This window comes from Poromitra crassiceps (genome assembly GCF_964638095.1).
Source record: "Poromitra crassiceps genome assembly, chromosome: 12".
Lineage (NCBI taxonomy): Eukaryota > Metazoa > Chordata > Actinopteri > Beryciformes > Melamphaidae > Poromitra > Poromitra crassiceps.
In genome coordinates this window covers 387791-405612 of record NC_139632.1, presented here as the reverse complement: position 1 = coordinate 405612, position 17822 = coordinate 387791, and the positions used below count along the sequence as shown (strand labels likewise).

General features: G+C 42.9%; 1 protein-coding gene and 1 pseudogene across 2 annotated transcripts; both read right to left on the bottom strand.

Annotated features, from left to right (window-relative positions):
• Positions 1-7855: 7855 nt before the first annotated feature.
• On the bottom strand, positions 7856-8230 carry LOC310786845 (histone H2B pseudogene; annotated as a pseudogene). The gene has a single exon. The product of its transcript is annotated as a histone H2B pseudogene (transcript).
• A 5577-nt stretch (positions 8231-13807) lies between these two features.
• LOC310786847 (histone H4) lies at positions 13808-14119 on the bottom strand (the record flags this gene model as incomplete). The annotated part of the gene is made up of 1 exon (XM_083648161.1): positions 13808-14119. One exon carries the CDS (start codon positions 14117-14119, stop codon positions 13808-13810), a length of 312 nt encoding a protein of 103 aa, XP_083504287.1.
• Positions 14120-17822: the final 3703 nt, after the last annotated feature.

Genomic DNA, 17822 nt, shown 5'->3' with positions numbered 1-17822 from the left:
TTTATAAGCATTCATTGATTGAAGCAGAGTGCTGGTCGGTTAAGTTTCTCTGTAGTCATGTCCTCTGCTCTAGAGAAGGAAACCTCTCTTTGCATTTTATTTTTTAATAAAAGTAGGCTACTTGTGATATCTCACGTGGTCGATCATCATTGCAAATTTATGTGAACAGCTAGGTTTAATGACAAATATGGAATATCACCCAAGGAAATACCACGGTTTAATGCCAACAGATAAACCATACAGATTTGTTGTAATTGTGAACACATAAGGGAGCAAAGACATGGTTTTCAAGTATAACACAATGGACAACTTTTATTCAAAGACAGGATTGAAAAATATAGGTCACTTGTATTCACTTCAGTAATGTCAGGTCTCAGTCGCATTCACGCTAACCTCTTAACGTCTAGCTATAGCTAGGTTACATCTGGATTATGTATAATATACAGAATTAAAAAACCTTACTTCCAACAATTAACTAGCCTGCACTAACTACTGCACAGTAACGTGTACAAATATTGAACGCAACAGTCTCGTTCTGGAGCGAACCCCTCAGCTGAATTCACGTTGGAATATGATATCAAGGCTTGATACATTTGATTGTAGCTACTCATACAGCCGTGTGGAGCTTATCTAGCTAGGTTGCATCTGGAATATGATATCAAGCCAGTAATGTAGCTAGCTAGCGTTAAATAGGTTTATCTGTAACCACGCTGAAATGTGAGGGCATTAACGTTAATATTTCTAGCTAGGTCAAACACACCTTAACGTTATGAGTGTGGCCGTTTTTGATTAACATTAAGTCCACGATCAAGTCTAGCATTTCGGTATATTCCTACCTCTTAACATCTAGCTAGCTAGGTTGGATCTGGAATATGATATCAAGGCTTGATACATTTGATTGTAGCTACTCATACAGCAGTGTGGCGCTTATCTAGCTAGGTTGCATCTGGAATATGATATCAAGCCAGTAATGTCAGGTCTCAGTCGCATTCACGCTAACCTCTTAACGTCTAGCTATAGCTAGGTTACATCTGGATTATGTATAATATACAGTATAATACTACGCTCACTACGTCATGACATTCACATTAACGCCTCCAAAAATCTACTGTAGCTAGCTAGCGTTAAATAGGTTTATCTGTAACCACGCTGAAATGTGAGGGCATTAACGTTAATATTTCAATTAGGTCAAACACACCTTACCGTTATGACTGCGGCCGTTTTTGATTAACATTAGCGTTAAGTCCATGATCAAATCTAGCATTTCGGTATATTCAGTGTGTGTGTGTGAAAAGGATGTTAGCATGCTAGCATTATTAGCACAGAATGTATACAGTCCATGGTACAACGTTAGGCCTTCAAGTCCTGAGGCGAACAGCACTGGAGGATGAAGTCTGCAGACTGGCATTCAGTGTCCAGCATAACAAGCACGCCTGTTTCCTCATCAGGTTGGCAGCAGCTGTATAGATGATGACTGTTCTTCACAGCCACAAATATCTCTCCAGATCTGCGGCCATCTGCAGCAGGGATCGTGTAGACAGTTGTCCTGTTCCTCTTTCATTCCCTGACCACCGTCACGCGATGTTCTCTCTTCTTGTAGCTGGTTGTAACCATTTGCGTGCTAGCAGTACTGAAATGAAAAGTGTTAGCTCATGCGCTAACAACAAAGGTCGCAGAGTGATGACGCCATCTGCTGCACTGCGCATGTGCTCTGTGCACTAAACTGGTTGGATGATGGTTGCGTAATGGAGTGGTCTATCGGGGGGGGGGCAACAACCGCAGGAAATCGTTTAACAATGGTGGGAATCCAGACCATAGTGACTGAGAACAGGTCTGAGAGCAGGTCACGTGGGGGATGGGTTTACCCAGGCTAGGCTTATAGGGTCGTACAGGAATTCGGTCATTACCATCTGTATAAGCATTCATATCACCACAGAGGACTGCATGATAGCCAACAAACAAAAGTTCATGTAGTTTCTTAAATATTCTGACTTTCGCTGCTTTGTCAGGAGGTGTATACACATTAATAATTCTCATTCTCGTGTTTGCATAAAAACAGTCAACTAAAAGGATACGCCCTGGAATAATTTCTCTACTTTGAATAATTTCAGCTTTACTTTTAAAAAATATACCTACACCATCAGCTCTATCAACTCCAATAGAGATAACAGAAGTGCCTTTTGACCACATATTCATTACATCAATCACATCTTCCTGTGTCGTCAACCTTAGTTCTTGTGTAGCCTACATAAAATATCACATTGTGTTTTGAGAAGAGCATTAATTTTTATGTTTCTATTCTCTTTTGACTTGATGCCCTCTCACGTTACAGGTACAAATTGAGAGTACCGTAAATTCCGGACTATAAGACGCACCGGTGTATAAGCCGCGGGACCAAAATTGACTATTTTTTTCTTCTATAAGCCGCACCGGACTATAAGCCGCGGGTGTTTTGATGTTTAATTACCATATGAAAGGGTTCGTGCACAGAGAGGAATGTCGGGAAAGAGATCGCTGTTTGGGGAAGCTCCCATTTATTAACATTTCAACAAAACAAAACAAAAGTCAGGTCACTAATCCCCAGACAAAATCACACAACAATAGGCTACCGTATATGTGCAGCAAACCTGTAACCAGAGAAGTCAAGTCACTAATCCTCGTCTTCCTCTTCTTCCTGCGTACTGAAACCACCAAAGTCCTCATCTTCAGTGTCGGAAACGAACAGGTTCAGGGTGGCTTCGTCAACCACTCTCCTCTCTCCTTCAGGTGCCATGGCACGAGTCCGATACCTCACGAGTCCGACACCTCACGAGTCCGAAAAAAGAGGCTAACTTCCCCCAGACCCTAACCCAAAACCTAACCTCTCCCACCCCCACGCCTAAACCTAACATCCCCCAGACCCTAACCCAAAACCTAACCTCTCCCACCCCCACGCCTAAACCTAACCTCCCCCAGACCCTAACCCAAAACCATGAGGTGTCGGACTCGTGAGGTATCGGACTCGTGAGGTATCGGACTAGGGGGCAGTCCCCGTGGCGTCATCCTCTTCATCCCGCAGCAGTCCAGCGTTTTGGAACCCGTTGGTAATTGTGGATGTTTTCACACTCCTATAATATTCCGTGATCTTCCTTTGTGTGAATTCGCCGAAGTTTGTGATTTTCTCCTGATAGTCGGGAGGGAGTTGTTCAGTAGTTCTCCCCCGGACGGACAGTCCCTTTTGCCCAGGTTACGCGCGGCTGCTCTGTTTGATCGGCGGCTGCTCTCTTTTAATGCGAGATTGACTGCTTTCAACTTGAAAGCTGCCTCGTGTGAATTTCTGCGTACCTTCCCCATGGTAAGTGAGAGTGTTGCTTCTACTGCTCGTCTTGTTGTGAATATTCCTTGATCTTCCTTTGTGTGAATTCGCCGAAGTTTGTGATTTTCTCCTGGTAGTCGGGGGAGGGAGTTGTTGCCCGAGTGGCCGTTTGCTTACCGTAATTACCATATGTAAGTGGTCACGCACAGAGGGGATTGTCGGGAAGAGATGGCTGTTTGAGGAAGCTCCCATTTACCGTATTACAACATTTCAACAAAACAACATAACACAACACCACCGTTGTTTATTTTTACAGTGCACACAGTGTCCGCGGTGTGGTGAAAAGAGGGCAAGAGAGGAAATTAAAACAGAAGTGGATTTATAGTTAGAAAGAGTGCTAAAAAAGAGAGATTTTTTTTTTTTTTTTTTTTTTTTTCTGAAAAAATCCATAGATAAGACGCACCGTTATATAAGCCGCAGGGGCCAAAAAACGGGAAAAAAGCCGCGGCTTATAGTCCGGAATTTACGGTAGAGACATTTAAATCAAGGAGTTGGACATTTTAGCTACTCAGCTGGCCTTGTGCTTTTTTTCATCCCTTTTCAGAGTGGGTGCCTTTTTTGTTTTGCACTCACATGTTCTGTAGTTGCAGGCACGACTGCAGCGGGAGGATCTTCCTCTCTGCTCGAGTCCTGCTCGCTGCTGTCCTGTGAACTTGGTTCTTCACTGGCTGAGTCGAAGTCTCCACCATCTCGATCGCTCTCGTCCTCCGACCCCTCCTCTCCGGTGTCGCCGTTCGAAGGGGGCAGCGTGATGTTATCGGCCCGCATCAGCGGGGTCTCTCTGGTCGCGGCGTCCTCTCTCGCTGTCTCTCCGACGCTCTCTGATGGCCGCTGCTGGGATGCTCCGGGACTGGAGGGCTCTCTCCTGATGGCGTCTCTCACCCGGCTTCGTCCTCTCCCATACACCGCCTGCAGGTTTCTCCTCGTCGTTGGGGCTGGTCTCTCCGCGCTCTGCTCAGTCTCCACTCTCGGCGCGCTCCCGTCCTGCGCGCTCCCGCTCTGTTCTGGCTGCGGGGCGCTCTGCACGAGGGCTGCCGTCTGTGTAGCACCGGCGCTCTCTTGTGCCTGGTTACTTTGTTTGAGAAACTCAAGCAGCTGTTTTCTCTCTTGGTCTTCAGCAACAGATTTTCTTTGAGCTCGTGCTTTGTTGCTGTATGACTGAGGACACTGGAAGTAACTGTGCCCTCCTCCTCCACACAGACTGCACTCAGCAGTGTTACAGTCTTTGGCCTTGTGGCCCAGGTCTCCACACCTCCAGCACTTCACCTGCTGACAGTCTTTGATCTGGTGCTCCGTACTACCACATACGAAGCACCTGGTCACTTGGCCCGGGTAGAAAATGCGGCCGCTGTAGGGGCCGAGCGAGATGGAGCTTGGTATAGTTTTACGTTCATTACCGTCTGTCTTGACTTTGACTTTATACTTCCGGACTTCATACCAGATGCCAAACTGATCTACAGGCTTATACGGCTGCTCGAGAATGTTACAATATCGACTTAAATACAGCTCAACATCATGGTTTGGAGACCCTGCCGGTCCAGAACTTAACCACAATGTTCACAATGTCAATGGAAATGGATGAATCAATCTGCCATTTTTTCCACACATCGTCACTGGCCTTTGAGGCGTAATGCTCCAGGAAGCGGCGGAGTACTGACTCCTGAAAGAAACATAGTTCAAACTCACGTCGGTTTGGCAGAGCAATGAATGAGTAAATGTCTTTGGCACTAAGCCAGTTTGACTTGAAAAGCAGTTCCTTCCCCACGTAGTCGCGTGAGGGAGGTTCGCCTTCTCCAGTAAATTTCAGCCTTGCCCAGTTCTGGACAAAACGGGAGCCAAAGGACGCCATGTCCTCGGCTTGTTGTTTGTACTCATGCACAATATGCTAGTTTATCTAGAGTCCAAAGCTCACAAAACTGCTAGTTGTGCTCAGAGGTAAGAGCAGCCGCCCTTTCCTCTACACTCCACCGGTTTTCCCTCTGCCAGACATTTTTTCGTTGTGTTCTTGAGATAGAGAATCAAAGAATCTCGCCGGTCTTTCCTCGTCCAGACATTTTGAATGTTTTTTATGTTTAAGTTATTGTGTAACTCACCTGTAACCTTTCTTCTCGCTCTTGCCGAGGCTCAGGAGAGCTTCAACAGCAAAGGTGATCAGAATTGACCAATACTTTAGTTTGATAATTCATGGGGGTAGTGCCATCCGTTATATATATACGGTCTATTCTTGTCTTGCACACTGTATCAAAACGAGTAAAATCAACTTTAGTAGTTTTCCCCTCCACAGCCATGTGTCTGACATACAGCAGGACGCAGGTCACGGACGCACAGATCACTTGCTTAAAAGGGGCTTGCTCTCGGAGGCGGACACTGGTATCTGGCTCCTTCTAGTGTTTTACTAGGATATTGCACACGGGGATGACAACTGTCACACCGTCAGTGTGGAGCAAATTCTCCCAGCAAGCTGACTTGACCAATATACAGTACAGACTGATGCAAAACCTTTGAGCTGTGAGCTGTGAGCGGCTGCATAAATCTGGCTTCAATGTTGGATGTTGGAATAAAGGACACTGTCTGAGAGGGGGACACACTGAACTAATTTCATTAGTTATCATCACAAATTAAACGCATCAATAAATGGAATGTACAAAAAAAAATCTAATAATCAGATATTTGTATTCATTCAATTAGATGATAAAGCTGGAACAAAATAGTGGTTCTCAACGTGGAGTCTGGGGACCACCCAAGGGTCTTTGAGGGTGCTCCAAGGGGACCCCAGCAAATTTTTGATATTTAATTTTTGTATTTGCCATTTTAAACATAACATCACAAAGACAGAGAAAAAAAGAAAAAGCACTACATGACAAGACAATAGAAACTAAAAATATAAAATAAAAATAATAGGGATGGGGGGGGGGTGATGCAGGGGTGTCAGCCTGAGCCTGCCATAGCATACAATGATATTTGTACAACAAAGATGCAGCAGATATTAGACATGGGTTTCATTCCCGGCAAATGGCAATATAAAGAAAGAAAGCACAAAGCAAAAAGCAAAAAACAAACAAGAACCCCTTCATACTCAGGTTAAGAACTTGCTAACAGTATCCCAGTGCTCCTCCCCTAGACCCTTATCAAAGTCCTTAAACAGACAGGCTGCACGCTCCATGTTTAATAAGTCCAGGTATTCCTCCAACCATGAGTCCCTGGAGAAGCAGGTTGGTTTACACTCCTTACAATTTAAAATAATTAGTCTCTTAGTGGTTAAACAGGCCAGTGTCCAGAGCTGGTCAACAGTGACATTGTTATTGCCCGTTTTTTTGGCACAACAGACATACTATAGAGGACATACAGAGAAAGGGAAATTAAGAAACTTCGACATTAGGGCTATTACATCTGACCACAATGTTTTTACAGCTGGGCAGTCCGAAAGCAAGTGGAGTAATGAACCTTGATTGCTGCAGTTATGCCAGCACAAGTCTTGACATTTATCATCTATTTTTGATATTCTAACAGCAAATTGATGAACTGTCAGATGTGGAGGGAAGTCATATTTGACCTCAACTTATTGTCTGCTGTTTAAATGTTATGAGAATGAGGATATTGTTATAATAAATGCCTTTTAGGGTGACAATGATGTTTTTGTCTTTTCACTGTTCATTTTGAACTAACATCTAACACTAACAACTTATTGTATATTTTCACTTTGTTCAACCACAAGTTTGGGCTTAGAATTTAAACTGCTATTGATAATGTATAAAGTGATATTAAAAATGTATTAAAAACTCATAAATTGTATACAATGATCAAATTGTATACAATGATCAAATACATTATACATTTATTTTTCTTGTCGATAGAAATTGCAAGAATATTCAATATAAATTATACATTTCTAAAGCATTTTTGCGGTATATTATTATTATTACATAATGCATTATTCATTGTTACACTCATATTTTTTGAAGTACAATGGCACTAAAGTATTGCATCCAGTTAGCCCAGTATGTAAAAGTATGCGTGGAATGAAATCTGCTTTGCAAAAAGGTCAAGGTCACTTTTGACAGTGTTCTAAAAAAAAACTTCAAGGACCCCTAAAAACTGACAAATTAGATCATCAATTTGATTAGACTTATATATATATAATTAGCCCCCTTTTCCTGGGGACCCCCTGGATGACATAAACCCAACAATAAAAGTCAAATATAATTTAGGCCTAGTGTTCCAACAGGGTATGAGACCTTTAAACTATTCCAATAATTTTTTCTCTCAAATTAGATTATAGGAGCAATCTATATAGAAGTCCTCAATAGTGTTTGTGTGTAAACCCACTAAATATCTTTCAGTAGCATATTTCACAACAGCTGGATTGCCTTGATGTAGGCTACAAACTACAAACAACCACAATTCAAATAACGTTTTCCCTAATGAGAATATAGGAGCTCTTTGTGAAGTAGTGTGTGGCCCTTAAAAGGGCCTTTGTGTTGGTGGTGAAGCTCTAGCGGTTTACTTGGAGCTGGTGTACTTGGTGACGGCCTTGGTGCCCTCGGACACGGCGTGCTTGGCCAGCTCACCGGGCAGCAGCAGACGGACAGCGGTCTGGATCTCCCTGGAAGTGATGGTGCGGCGCTTGTTGTAGTGAGCCAGGCGAGACGCCTCACCGGCGATGCGCTCAAAGATGTCGTTGACAAAGGAGTTCATGATGCCCATGGCCTTGGAGGAGATGCCGGTGTCGGGATGGACCTGCTTCAGCACTTTGTACACGTAGATGGCGTAGCTCTCCTTCCTGCTCTTTCTGCGCTTCTTGCCGCCCTTGGCAGCGGTCTTGGTCACGGCTTTCTTGGAGCCCTTCTTGGGCGCTGGCTTAGCTGGTTCAGGCATGACGACTTCTCGGTACTTCAGAGCAGAGAATGATGCCCGCTTAACAAAGCCACTCTATTTATAGGCAGCTCATGCAAATAGCGCTATGCGGTTCCCCGCCTGCGATAGGTTGAGTTTTGTCGCGTGACTGTGGCCTGCTGCATTGCGCGGCTCCCTGTAGGTCTATTCTGATTGGTTGAGATCCAGATGGCGGTTCACTTCCCGCGCGCGAACTCAGACTATTCTCCTCCTCCTTTATTAACAATTCTTTGATCTTTGAACTACATTAATAGAATAGAATAGAATAGAATAGAATAATAGAATAATAGAATAATAGAATAATAGAATAATAGAATAGAATAGAAGAATAATAGAATAATAGAATAATAGAATAATATAATAATATAATAATAGAATAGAATAATAGAATAATAGAATAGAATAATAGAATAATAGAATAATAGAATAATAGAATAATAGAATAATAGAATAATAGAATAATATAATAATAGAATAATAGAATAGAATAATAGAATAATAGAATAGAATAATAGAATAATAGAATAATAGAATAATAGAATAATAGAATAATAGAATAATAGAATAATAGAATAATAGAATAGAATAATAGAATAATAGAATGGAATAGAATAGAATATAATTAAATTGCTCTGCATTTGTCAAACATGAACATGTAATAAGTCTTGCCTCTTCTGATGCATGGCCCCCACAAAGCAGCTCCAATAGTGGGGGAAGGAACATCTCACATTCAGTGCGGTGACATAGTCTACTCTGAATCCAGCATTGCTTGGTCTTTATTAGTTTGGTTAAGATGACCTGAGGTAGCCTTCTTCATCTGTTTCAGGGCCACTATGGGCTTTGTGACTGGGCTCCTGCATGGGTTGGAATGGAGGAGACATCCTGTAGATCTGCCTGTTTCTCAGCTATTCTATCTTCCTCTTCCTCTCTTCCTCTGGCTTCTACACAAGTTCAAACCCTACCTGTCCAGGGGCCTGTACTACGAAGCTAGTTTAACAGATCCGCGATAAGTCCCTTTGATCTGGTTTGACTGAACAGGATCAAAGCTATCTAGTTTAAGGATACTACGACGCTGGTTTTCTAGTCGATAACTGAAGCTGGGATCTGCCTGTGCACGCGCACGTTTTTCGCTCGTGCACAGGCGCGCGTCCACGCGAAAGAGGTGCGCTAGCCAATCACATTATGAACAGCTGAGTTGATCCACGCCCACACCCATTTCCACACCCATTTCCTCGTTCAATGAAGCGCAGTGCATGATCAGAGTTTTAGCGGATATTTAATGTATCCGCGATTTAATGTCAGAATGAAAATCCGCGTTGGATAGTCTGCTGAAGGGCTGTCTAAAGCAGCAGCTTGTATTCACATCAGTCATTTGATTTACTTTGATCAGCGATTTCTGTCTGATACAGCTGCATTGATACAGGCAGCAGCAACAAATGTAAAAGTGTAATCTCAGTCTATACATTTCCACAATCTGTAAGCCTATTTAGACCATAGATTTAGAAACGCATGCTCAATGAATAATGATCTCTATCACTCATGTGTGTGGTTGCACTGATCGAATAATTCATATATAAAATAGCCTAGTATAAAGCCTAATAGCCTACTATAAAAGAGAAAACTGCTGAACTGAATTGAGACGATGCGGGCATAGTTATCATTGATAAAAACTAGCCTATTTTTGCTCATATATTGGCATACAGCCTACAGGACACAGTTCCAGCTGAAAGATGCAAGAATAGCCTGCATATTTAGTATTGGGGCTATCCCATATTTAAACTAATATCTATATTATATGTATAGGCTTTTCTGGCATGTAGGAGAATATCACCCTCACTCCATTTGAGGGTCCGTTCATGATATGCGCCGCGGTGATTAACACGTTCACTGCCAATTACGTGTTTTTACGTCAAACAAAATCCAACCGTTCACTGCCAATGACGTGTTTTTACGTCCAAAAAAAATCGTTTTTTTTTTTTTGACGGTGGGACGTTGATCTAACCCTTTTACGTCTCCTATACCAGAATTGGAGGTATTGAATGTGTATAATCTATTTTACCGACCCACTGAGTGGCGACATGTCTCTCCACAGTAGAAGAGGCGAGCCAAAACTGGAGGGAAAAGCACGAGGAAGCCGTTCTCATACTGTAAAATTGATGGCCAAAACGCTTTCACTTTCGCGCTGACGCACAGCGGTGGCAACGGTGGGGGGTTTCAAGAATAGACTGGATGCACACTTTGAAACACGCACCATAAATAAGCCCAGAATCGCAAGAGCTTCACCCATCCAGACTGCCAGGCAGCAGCCAGGCTGCAGCAACTCGTTTGTCACAGACCCGCTGCAGAGCCAAGGAGGGCGGAGGAGAACGCCCACGGAGGGAGGAGTTGGAAGCAGAGGGGGGTTTCCTGCTGTTATGGAGGAAATTACTGTTCAAAACTATTGTTTAGATGTCTGACGTCTTACTGATGCCAAAAATGAATGGTTAAAGTGACTGTTCTATCGAATTTCACAAAAAGCCGTTTATCTCAGAATAATTTTTCTGATGCTGAAACCATGCTGTATTCAACTGCTAATGCTTACATAACTACTAACTCTACAAACTAACTTTTTTAGACAGAGAAAGCACACATTCTATTAGTCCTTTTGAGATATTGTGTGTTCACAAAATCTTAGCAGAAAAGAATCCTCGGGTCTTGAAAGATGAGCCAGAATCCTCAAAAAAAACCTCTGGCAGAACCTACCTACAGTAAAAAAAAAACGGCTGGCAGTGAATGTGTTAATAGTGATCATATTTCTCCACGCATCGTTGAGCTGTTAAGACATAAAGTGGTAAGTAGGCTTAACACATTGAGTGCCAGCCAGAGAGAGAGAGAGTGTGTGTGTGTCTCCAAACTCCTCCCTCCGTCTGTGCTGCGCAGTGCTCTGCTGCTGGGAGTTTGAGCAGCGACTCTCCCTGGCAGCGAGTGTGGATAGGTCTCACTGTCTCTTGGGTTTGAGAGCCCCGATGAACCCCCGTGCGACTCTAGGCTTTATGCTGCTCACCCAGTCCATTTCTGGAACCCCCCACCGCAGCAGCGCGAAGCGTCCCCGCCTACAGTATAGTGCCTTTTAAACATGAACTCTGGATCATGTCCTGCTAGAGAGAGCAGGATATTTTCAGGTTTTGCCTTTCTAAACATCAGGGGTCTTTGTTAAGAAACAACTGGATATGAGCCGTTTTTTCTGCCAGTGGGCGGGGGGGGGGGGGGGGGGGGGGGGGTGGGGGGCGGCGCGGTAGCATCTATCGAAAACAAGAAATGTGATAGGAAGCAGCTGTAGCTATGAGGCAGTCAAAATAGTGGTCGCACCGTCGTCAATCACTGTGGGTGATCTATTTTACAAGTGGCAACTAGTCATATCTGACTAGTTTTAAATGTAGGCTATTTCTCCCCACAAAAGTTTGATAGCCTATCAGTCAGTCAGCTCCTATCCTCTACGCAGTGGAGAGGCACACAACACTGCCTGCTGATATAATTGGCTGCATCACGTTAGCGACAAATCTGGAGACTTCAAAAAGCATGCCGTTGATTTTAACGGAGTCCATTCCAACGAGGGGTGGCAATGTGCCAAAAAATGAGCGCTTCACATTGCTACATAAAGCAGGCGCAGCCCAGTCAAAATAGTGGTCGGACTGTCGTCAATCACTGTGGGTGATTTATTTTACAAGTGGCATTTCAAGTCATATCTAACTAGTTTTCAATGTATTTCTCCCCACAAAAGTTAGGCTTTTTCTGACATGGGAGCAAGCAAGCAGCAGCAGCAGCAGACCTGATGCACTGGACCTGCCTGGCTGCAGCTGAAGCGCATTGGCCAAACAATCAATCAATCCGTTTTTGCAGCACTTGAGGAAACCGTGAGTTTGCTCGTTGATATAAGCGATTGCCCGAACGATTCATTAATTAATAAACTAGTGAACGTGAAGTGAGTCACGAGCCACACCTGCCCACTACGGATATGCGGATAATAACCTGCCAGCTGTTTAACATGAGCTGCGATTGCGTGGAAGCGGATCTTATACCGGTGGTCGAGGTAGATAAGATACGGACTCGCGGGAGTGCGCGTAGGCCGGCTAATTGTTGTTTAACATGCAGGCCAACCGGCTAGGTGCAGGTTATAATACGGATTCCACTGCATGTTAAGAAGTGGCTTATGAGAATGAGGCTCGTTCGTTTCTGACTGTAAAATCGCCAAGCCATTTCCGCGGGAGGCGGCTGCTTTTGGTCCACGGGTCCCGTGGCTGTGGCTTTGTCTCTGTCTCTGTCTGGAGAGAACTGTCGCCACTTAGTGGTCGGTAAAATAGATTATACACATTCTCTTGCTCCAATAGTGATATAGAAGACGTAAAAGTTGTTGATTGATGTCCCACCGTCAAAAAAAAAAAATGTTTATGTAAGACGAGATATCTCGGCTCTGGCACTCAAGCGTTGGATTATGTAAGACGAGATATCTCGGCTATGGCACTCAACGTGTTAATTTAATTATGTAGCCTACAGAGCCACGAATGTTTTGCTTGTTCTATTCTCAGTTGACTGCAATCTATTTTTCATATGGCGATCTTATGAATGGTGAGTGACTCCAGAGAGCCGATATTATATGGGTCTCTCATGGATTTTGATCTTATCCTCTGAAGCTAACCTGGTCGCGACCAGGTTAGCTTTGCAGCGTCAGTTGCCATGGTGATTGAAAGTTAACTTGCTTTGTAGTACGGCTAAACCAGGTTTAAACTCAAACTTACTCGGATAAGGCATTAAACTAGCTTCGTAGTACAGGCTACTGATATGGAGTCAGTTTAGGAGACATTGTGTCTCTTACAGCCTTAAAAACCCTCTATTCCCTCCCTCCTTCATGGGTGATGCGTTTGGCAGCTGGTATAGAAAATGGGGGTATTTGGATCCTTTGCCCAACTCTCTGATCAATACAATCTCCCCCAGCCATATCTTGTTTTCAATTTTCAATCTATCTCTATTTCAGCCCTGAGATATGCCCCCCTTTAATTTGTATTTATTTATTTTGTATTGCCTTATTGTGCCGTTTGTCTGAGCTTGTCTTGAGTTTATATTAGGTTATGAGTCAGAGGTTGAGGAGGGGGTTTGGGGATGACCGGTGACACAACAGGACCTAGTTTCTGCAAGCTGGTGATGCTTTTGCCAGTTTACACAGCACAACAGATTTTAGGATCGAAAGGCGACTAGCTGTTTACTATTTATTCATATAAATATTTATTCATAACTATTTATTCTAATAAAGTATGAGTTCATTTTAAACGTGTGGTAATATTGCTTGAACAATAGGCATGTGTTCACATGTTATCAGTGATGGAGGTTATTCTAACAGGAATGTACTCTTTGTAAAATTTGGAAAGTGTGCCATTTAAATTGTCTGCTTTAACAAGAGCAAACTATAAGCATGTGTCCACATGTGATCAGTGATGACAGCATAAGAAACAGGAATGTACTCTTTGTAAGATGTGTGTGGCTCTTAAAAGAGCCTTTTTGTCGTTGAGTTGTTGCTAAATGAAGTTAACCTCCGAAGCCGTACAGAGTGCGGCCCTGCCTCTTCAGAGCATACACCACATCCATGGCGGTGACGGTCTTCCTCTTGGCGTGCTCGGTGTAGGTGACGGCATCACGGATGACGTTCTCCAGGAAGACCTTCAACACACCGCGGGTCTCCTCGTAGATCAGACCGGAGATGCGCTTCACTCCGCCGCGGCGAGCCAGACGGCGGATAGCGGGCTTGGTGATTCCCTGGATGTTGTCACGGAGAACTTTACGGTGACGCTTGGCGCCTCCTTTCCCGAGTCCCTTTCCTCCCTTACCTCTTCCAGACATGATGCTGATTCGTTTAGTTCAAGAACAAACTGGTGCAGAAGCTCTGAAGAGTCACAATATAAACCTTCTTTGCGGACCTAAAAGAGGAAGCAAAGAGCGCGCTCAGCTGGGCGGTGCCAAACTCTGAAGTCCTCCCCCACATTTTTTTTCAAAGGAACTTCAGTTGTGGCAAGTTAGCAGAGACTACAAGTACGTTTCCGGTTATGCGACGTTGTCTCCAAAATAAAATTCTTACAAATATAATAAACGATTTTGTGTTTGTTATCGTGTCTAATGTGTCTTTGTCATAATGTCCAACAACATATATGGACAAAGTTGTAGCTGAGTCATCAGGACAAACTTTTTTCAAACTTATTTTTCAAACTTGGGGAAAAAAGTAACTAAACATGAGGTGCCCAGAAAAGAGAGGAAAAATAAAACATCACTACACATGCTGCCTTCCAGACAACTGGGACCTTCAGATTTTCTGGCCTCCTATTAGGAAAAGTGCGCTGGAACGGCACTCAAAGTGGGAGCTCCCACTTGAAAACTGGGAGAAAAAAATCTACCCCCACTAGGCTGGGAACCAGTTGTCTGACGTCACACAACAATGGCCGCAACATGGAGTATGTAGTCCAAAGTATTAAGTGCCTTAATAAAATGTATAATAGAGTCTGTTACATTATGTGTCATTGCTGCTCCTCATTTTCATTTAAATATGTAAGGATGGTGCTCTACTCGTTGTTAAGCTGTCTTGCTATTTGCTAAACAAAAAAAAGTTTGTTGCGGTCCGCCATGTTTCTTGGTTGCGTTTTGCCTTTGTGCTCTGGAATGCTTTGAAGGTGGGGGGTGGGACTTTTCCACTGGGAAACACCCACGTCCCAGGTGTCTGGAAGGCAGCATAAGATCCTCTGAGGGAGAAAAAGGTAAGATTACCTTAAAGGAGAATTTCGTTTTTTTTTAATTGAGAATTAATTGAGAATAGAAACATAAAAATGAATGCTCTTCTCAAAACACAATGTGATATTTTATGTACACAAGAACTAAGGTTGACGACACAGGAAGATGTGATTGATGTAATGAATATGTGGTCAAAAGGCACTTCTGTTATCTCTATTGGAGGTGATAGAGCTGATGGTGTAGGTATATTTTTTTAAAGTAAAGCTGAAATTATTCAAAGTAGAGAAATTATTCCAGGGCGTATCCTTTTAATTGACTGTTTTTATGCAAACACGAGAATGAGAATTATTAATGTGTATACACCTCCTGACAAAGCAGCGAAAGTCAGAATATTTAAGAAACTACATGAACTTTTGTTTGTTCGCTATCATGCAGTCCTCTGTGGTGATATGAATGCTTATACAGATGGTAATGACCGTATTCCTCTACGACCCTATAAGCCTAGCAGGGAAGGAAAGGCACTTAAAAATATGAGTGAGTTCTGTGGTGTGAGTGATGTATTTAGGATGTTGCATCCAACTAAAGTTGACTTTACTCGTTTTGATACAATGTGCAAGACAAGAATAGACCGTATATATATTACGGATGGCATTACGCCATTTAATTATCAAACTAAAGTTTTGGTCAATTCCGATCACCTGGCTGTTGAAGCTCTGCTGAGTCTCGGCAAGAGCGAGAAGAAAGGTTACTGGAAATTAAATACTAGCTGTCTAAATAATAATGATGTCATTGCAGATCTGAAGAAAGAAATTGCAATCATAAAGAGCTTGAATGTATTGTCTGAGTCTGCTGTCCATTTATGGGAAACTATGAAATCTCGACTCAGGAATTTCTTTAAACATAAATGTAAAATCTTGAAACAAGAACAAAATGAAAAATATAAAGAGCTAATGTTTAAATATGTTGATCTGCAAAAAAAAGCTAATAAAACAGAAGAAGATAAAGATAACTTGAGTGATATTGAATCGGAATTGACCAAAATGAATAATATGAATCATTGCCTATGTATACAAGAACGTATGATCAACAAAGAGTCCTCCATTAATGTACAGGGTCTGATAAATATGCAAAAAAAGAAACTTCAGAATAAATATGTGGAGTCAATTAAAAATGCAAATGGTCAAGTCATTAAAGACGAGCAAGGGAAAAGAGAGACAGTTAGGTCTCTGTGTGAAAACATGTATGAAAAGGTAAATATAAACTATACTAAACTGGGTGCATTTCTGGATCCCATCAATTTACAGGAGGCCAACCTAAACTCACTGGGTGGAGAGATCACTGAAAGTGAAGTAAAACAAGCAATCTTAGAATTAAATAAAGGAAAATTACCAGGTCCAGATGGACTTCCTACTGAATTTTATCAAGCATGTATGTTAGATATTGCAGATTTCTTGGCCTCTGTGTACAATGGAACAGGTTACAGTAGCTCGCTCACAGAACACAACATAGCATAAAATAAACAGTAGTAAAATGCGGTAGAAGCAAAAATAAGTAGTGGAAAAGAAGTATGTGGGCAGTGACGATTACACCGTTTGAAACGGACGCCCTTATTTACGGATGAAAATGGGGTATAATTGGGCCTTAAGTCCCGCCTCTTGGTCAGTCTGAGTTGCAGCGGCCTGTGAGCTGGATGGCCCATCTGTTGCTGTTCTTGATGCTGGCACATTGCTAACATAAAGCTTGCGTTTCTCCAACTCCTCCATCAACCTTTAATGAAAAATAAAAAAAAACAGTTGGTGGTGTTCATACATTGAAATAGGAAAATATTGAAAAATGTAAAGATTGTTGCCACATACCTGCGGAGCGGGTCCCTGGAATCAAGTATTCCAGTGAGCTGATCATAGGTGAAAACCCGGCCAGACCGCAGAAATTCATGGACATCGTCTTTTGCCTTTAAAACGGCCTCATCGATGGTCTCCTTTCCTGCATCCTTCATGCAGGTACGGCGTAGGTGAACTCCGAGGGCCTGCTGTGTCTTGTGACATACAGGACAGAGGAGGAAGTGACGGTGTGCAGCACTGCAATTACAGACAAGTTTCAAGTTAGGCCTTATCCAAAACTCAGTAATGTCACAAGTAAGGAGGCAGAAAAAACAGAGTGAAATCCACAGAAATAGACAGAGTCACACACACACACACACACACACACACACACACGCACACACACACACACACACACACACACACACACACACACACACACACACACACACACACACACACACACAACACACACACACACACACACACACACGCACGCACGCACGTACACACACACACACACACACCCACAATGCTTCAAATGTAACGAAGAGAAAACATGTTTGTTTGTGTGGTCGTAAAAAAGGCAGACAGACAGACAGACAGACAGACAGGTTAGCAGGCAGACAAGCAGACAGGCAAACAGACAGACAGACAGGCCGCTCACAACCAGCTTATGGACATGACCCAGGCTACCAAATATGAAAACAAGCTGTCCTTGGAGTTTTTCAACTCAGTCCAGTCAGTGTTGACTTACCTAGCAGAAGCCATTGTAAATATCTGGAAAGGTCTTTGGAGAATCCTTGGTCTGGAGTGAGGTTCTGGTCTTGTCTCAACTCTGAAGTGACTGAACTGATCTGACTTCTCTGTCAGTATTTATAATGAAGCTCTGACGACAGCTATCAGGAGAGAGGGACGTGGGGGGGTGGGGGATTACATGAATGGATGTTAATTAAGGACAGCAATCAAGTGATAATGTTGAGGGCGGAGTCTAGATTTTACTC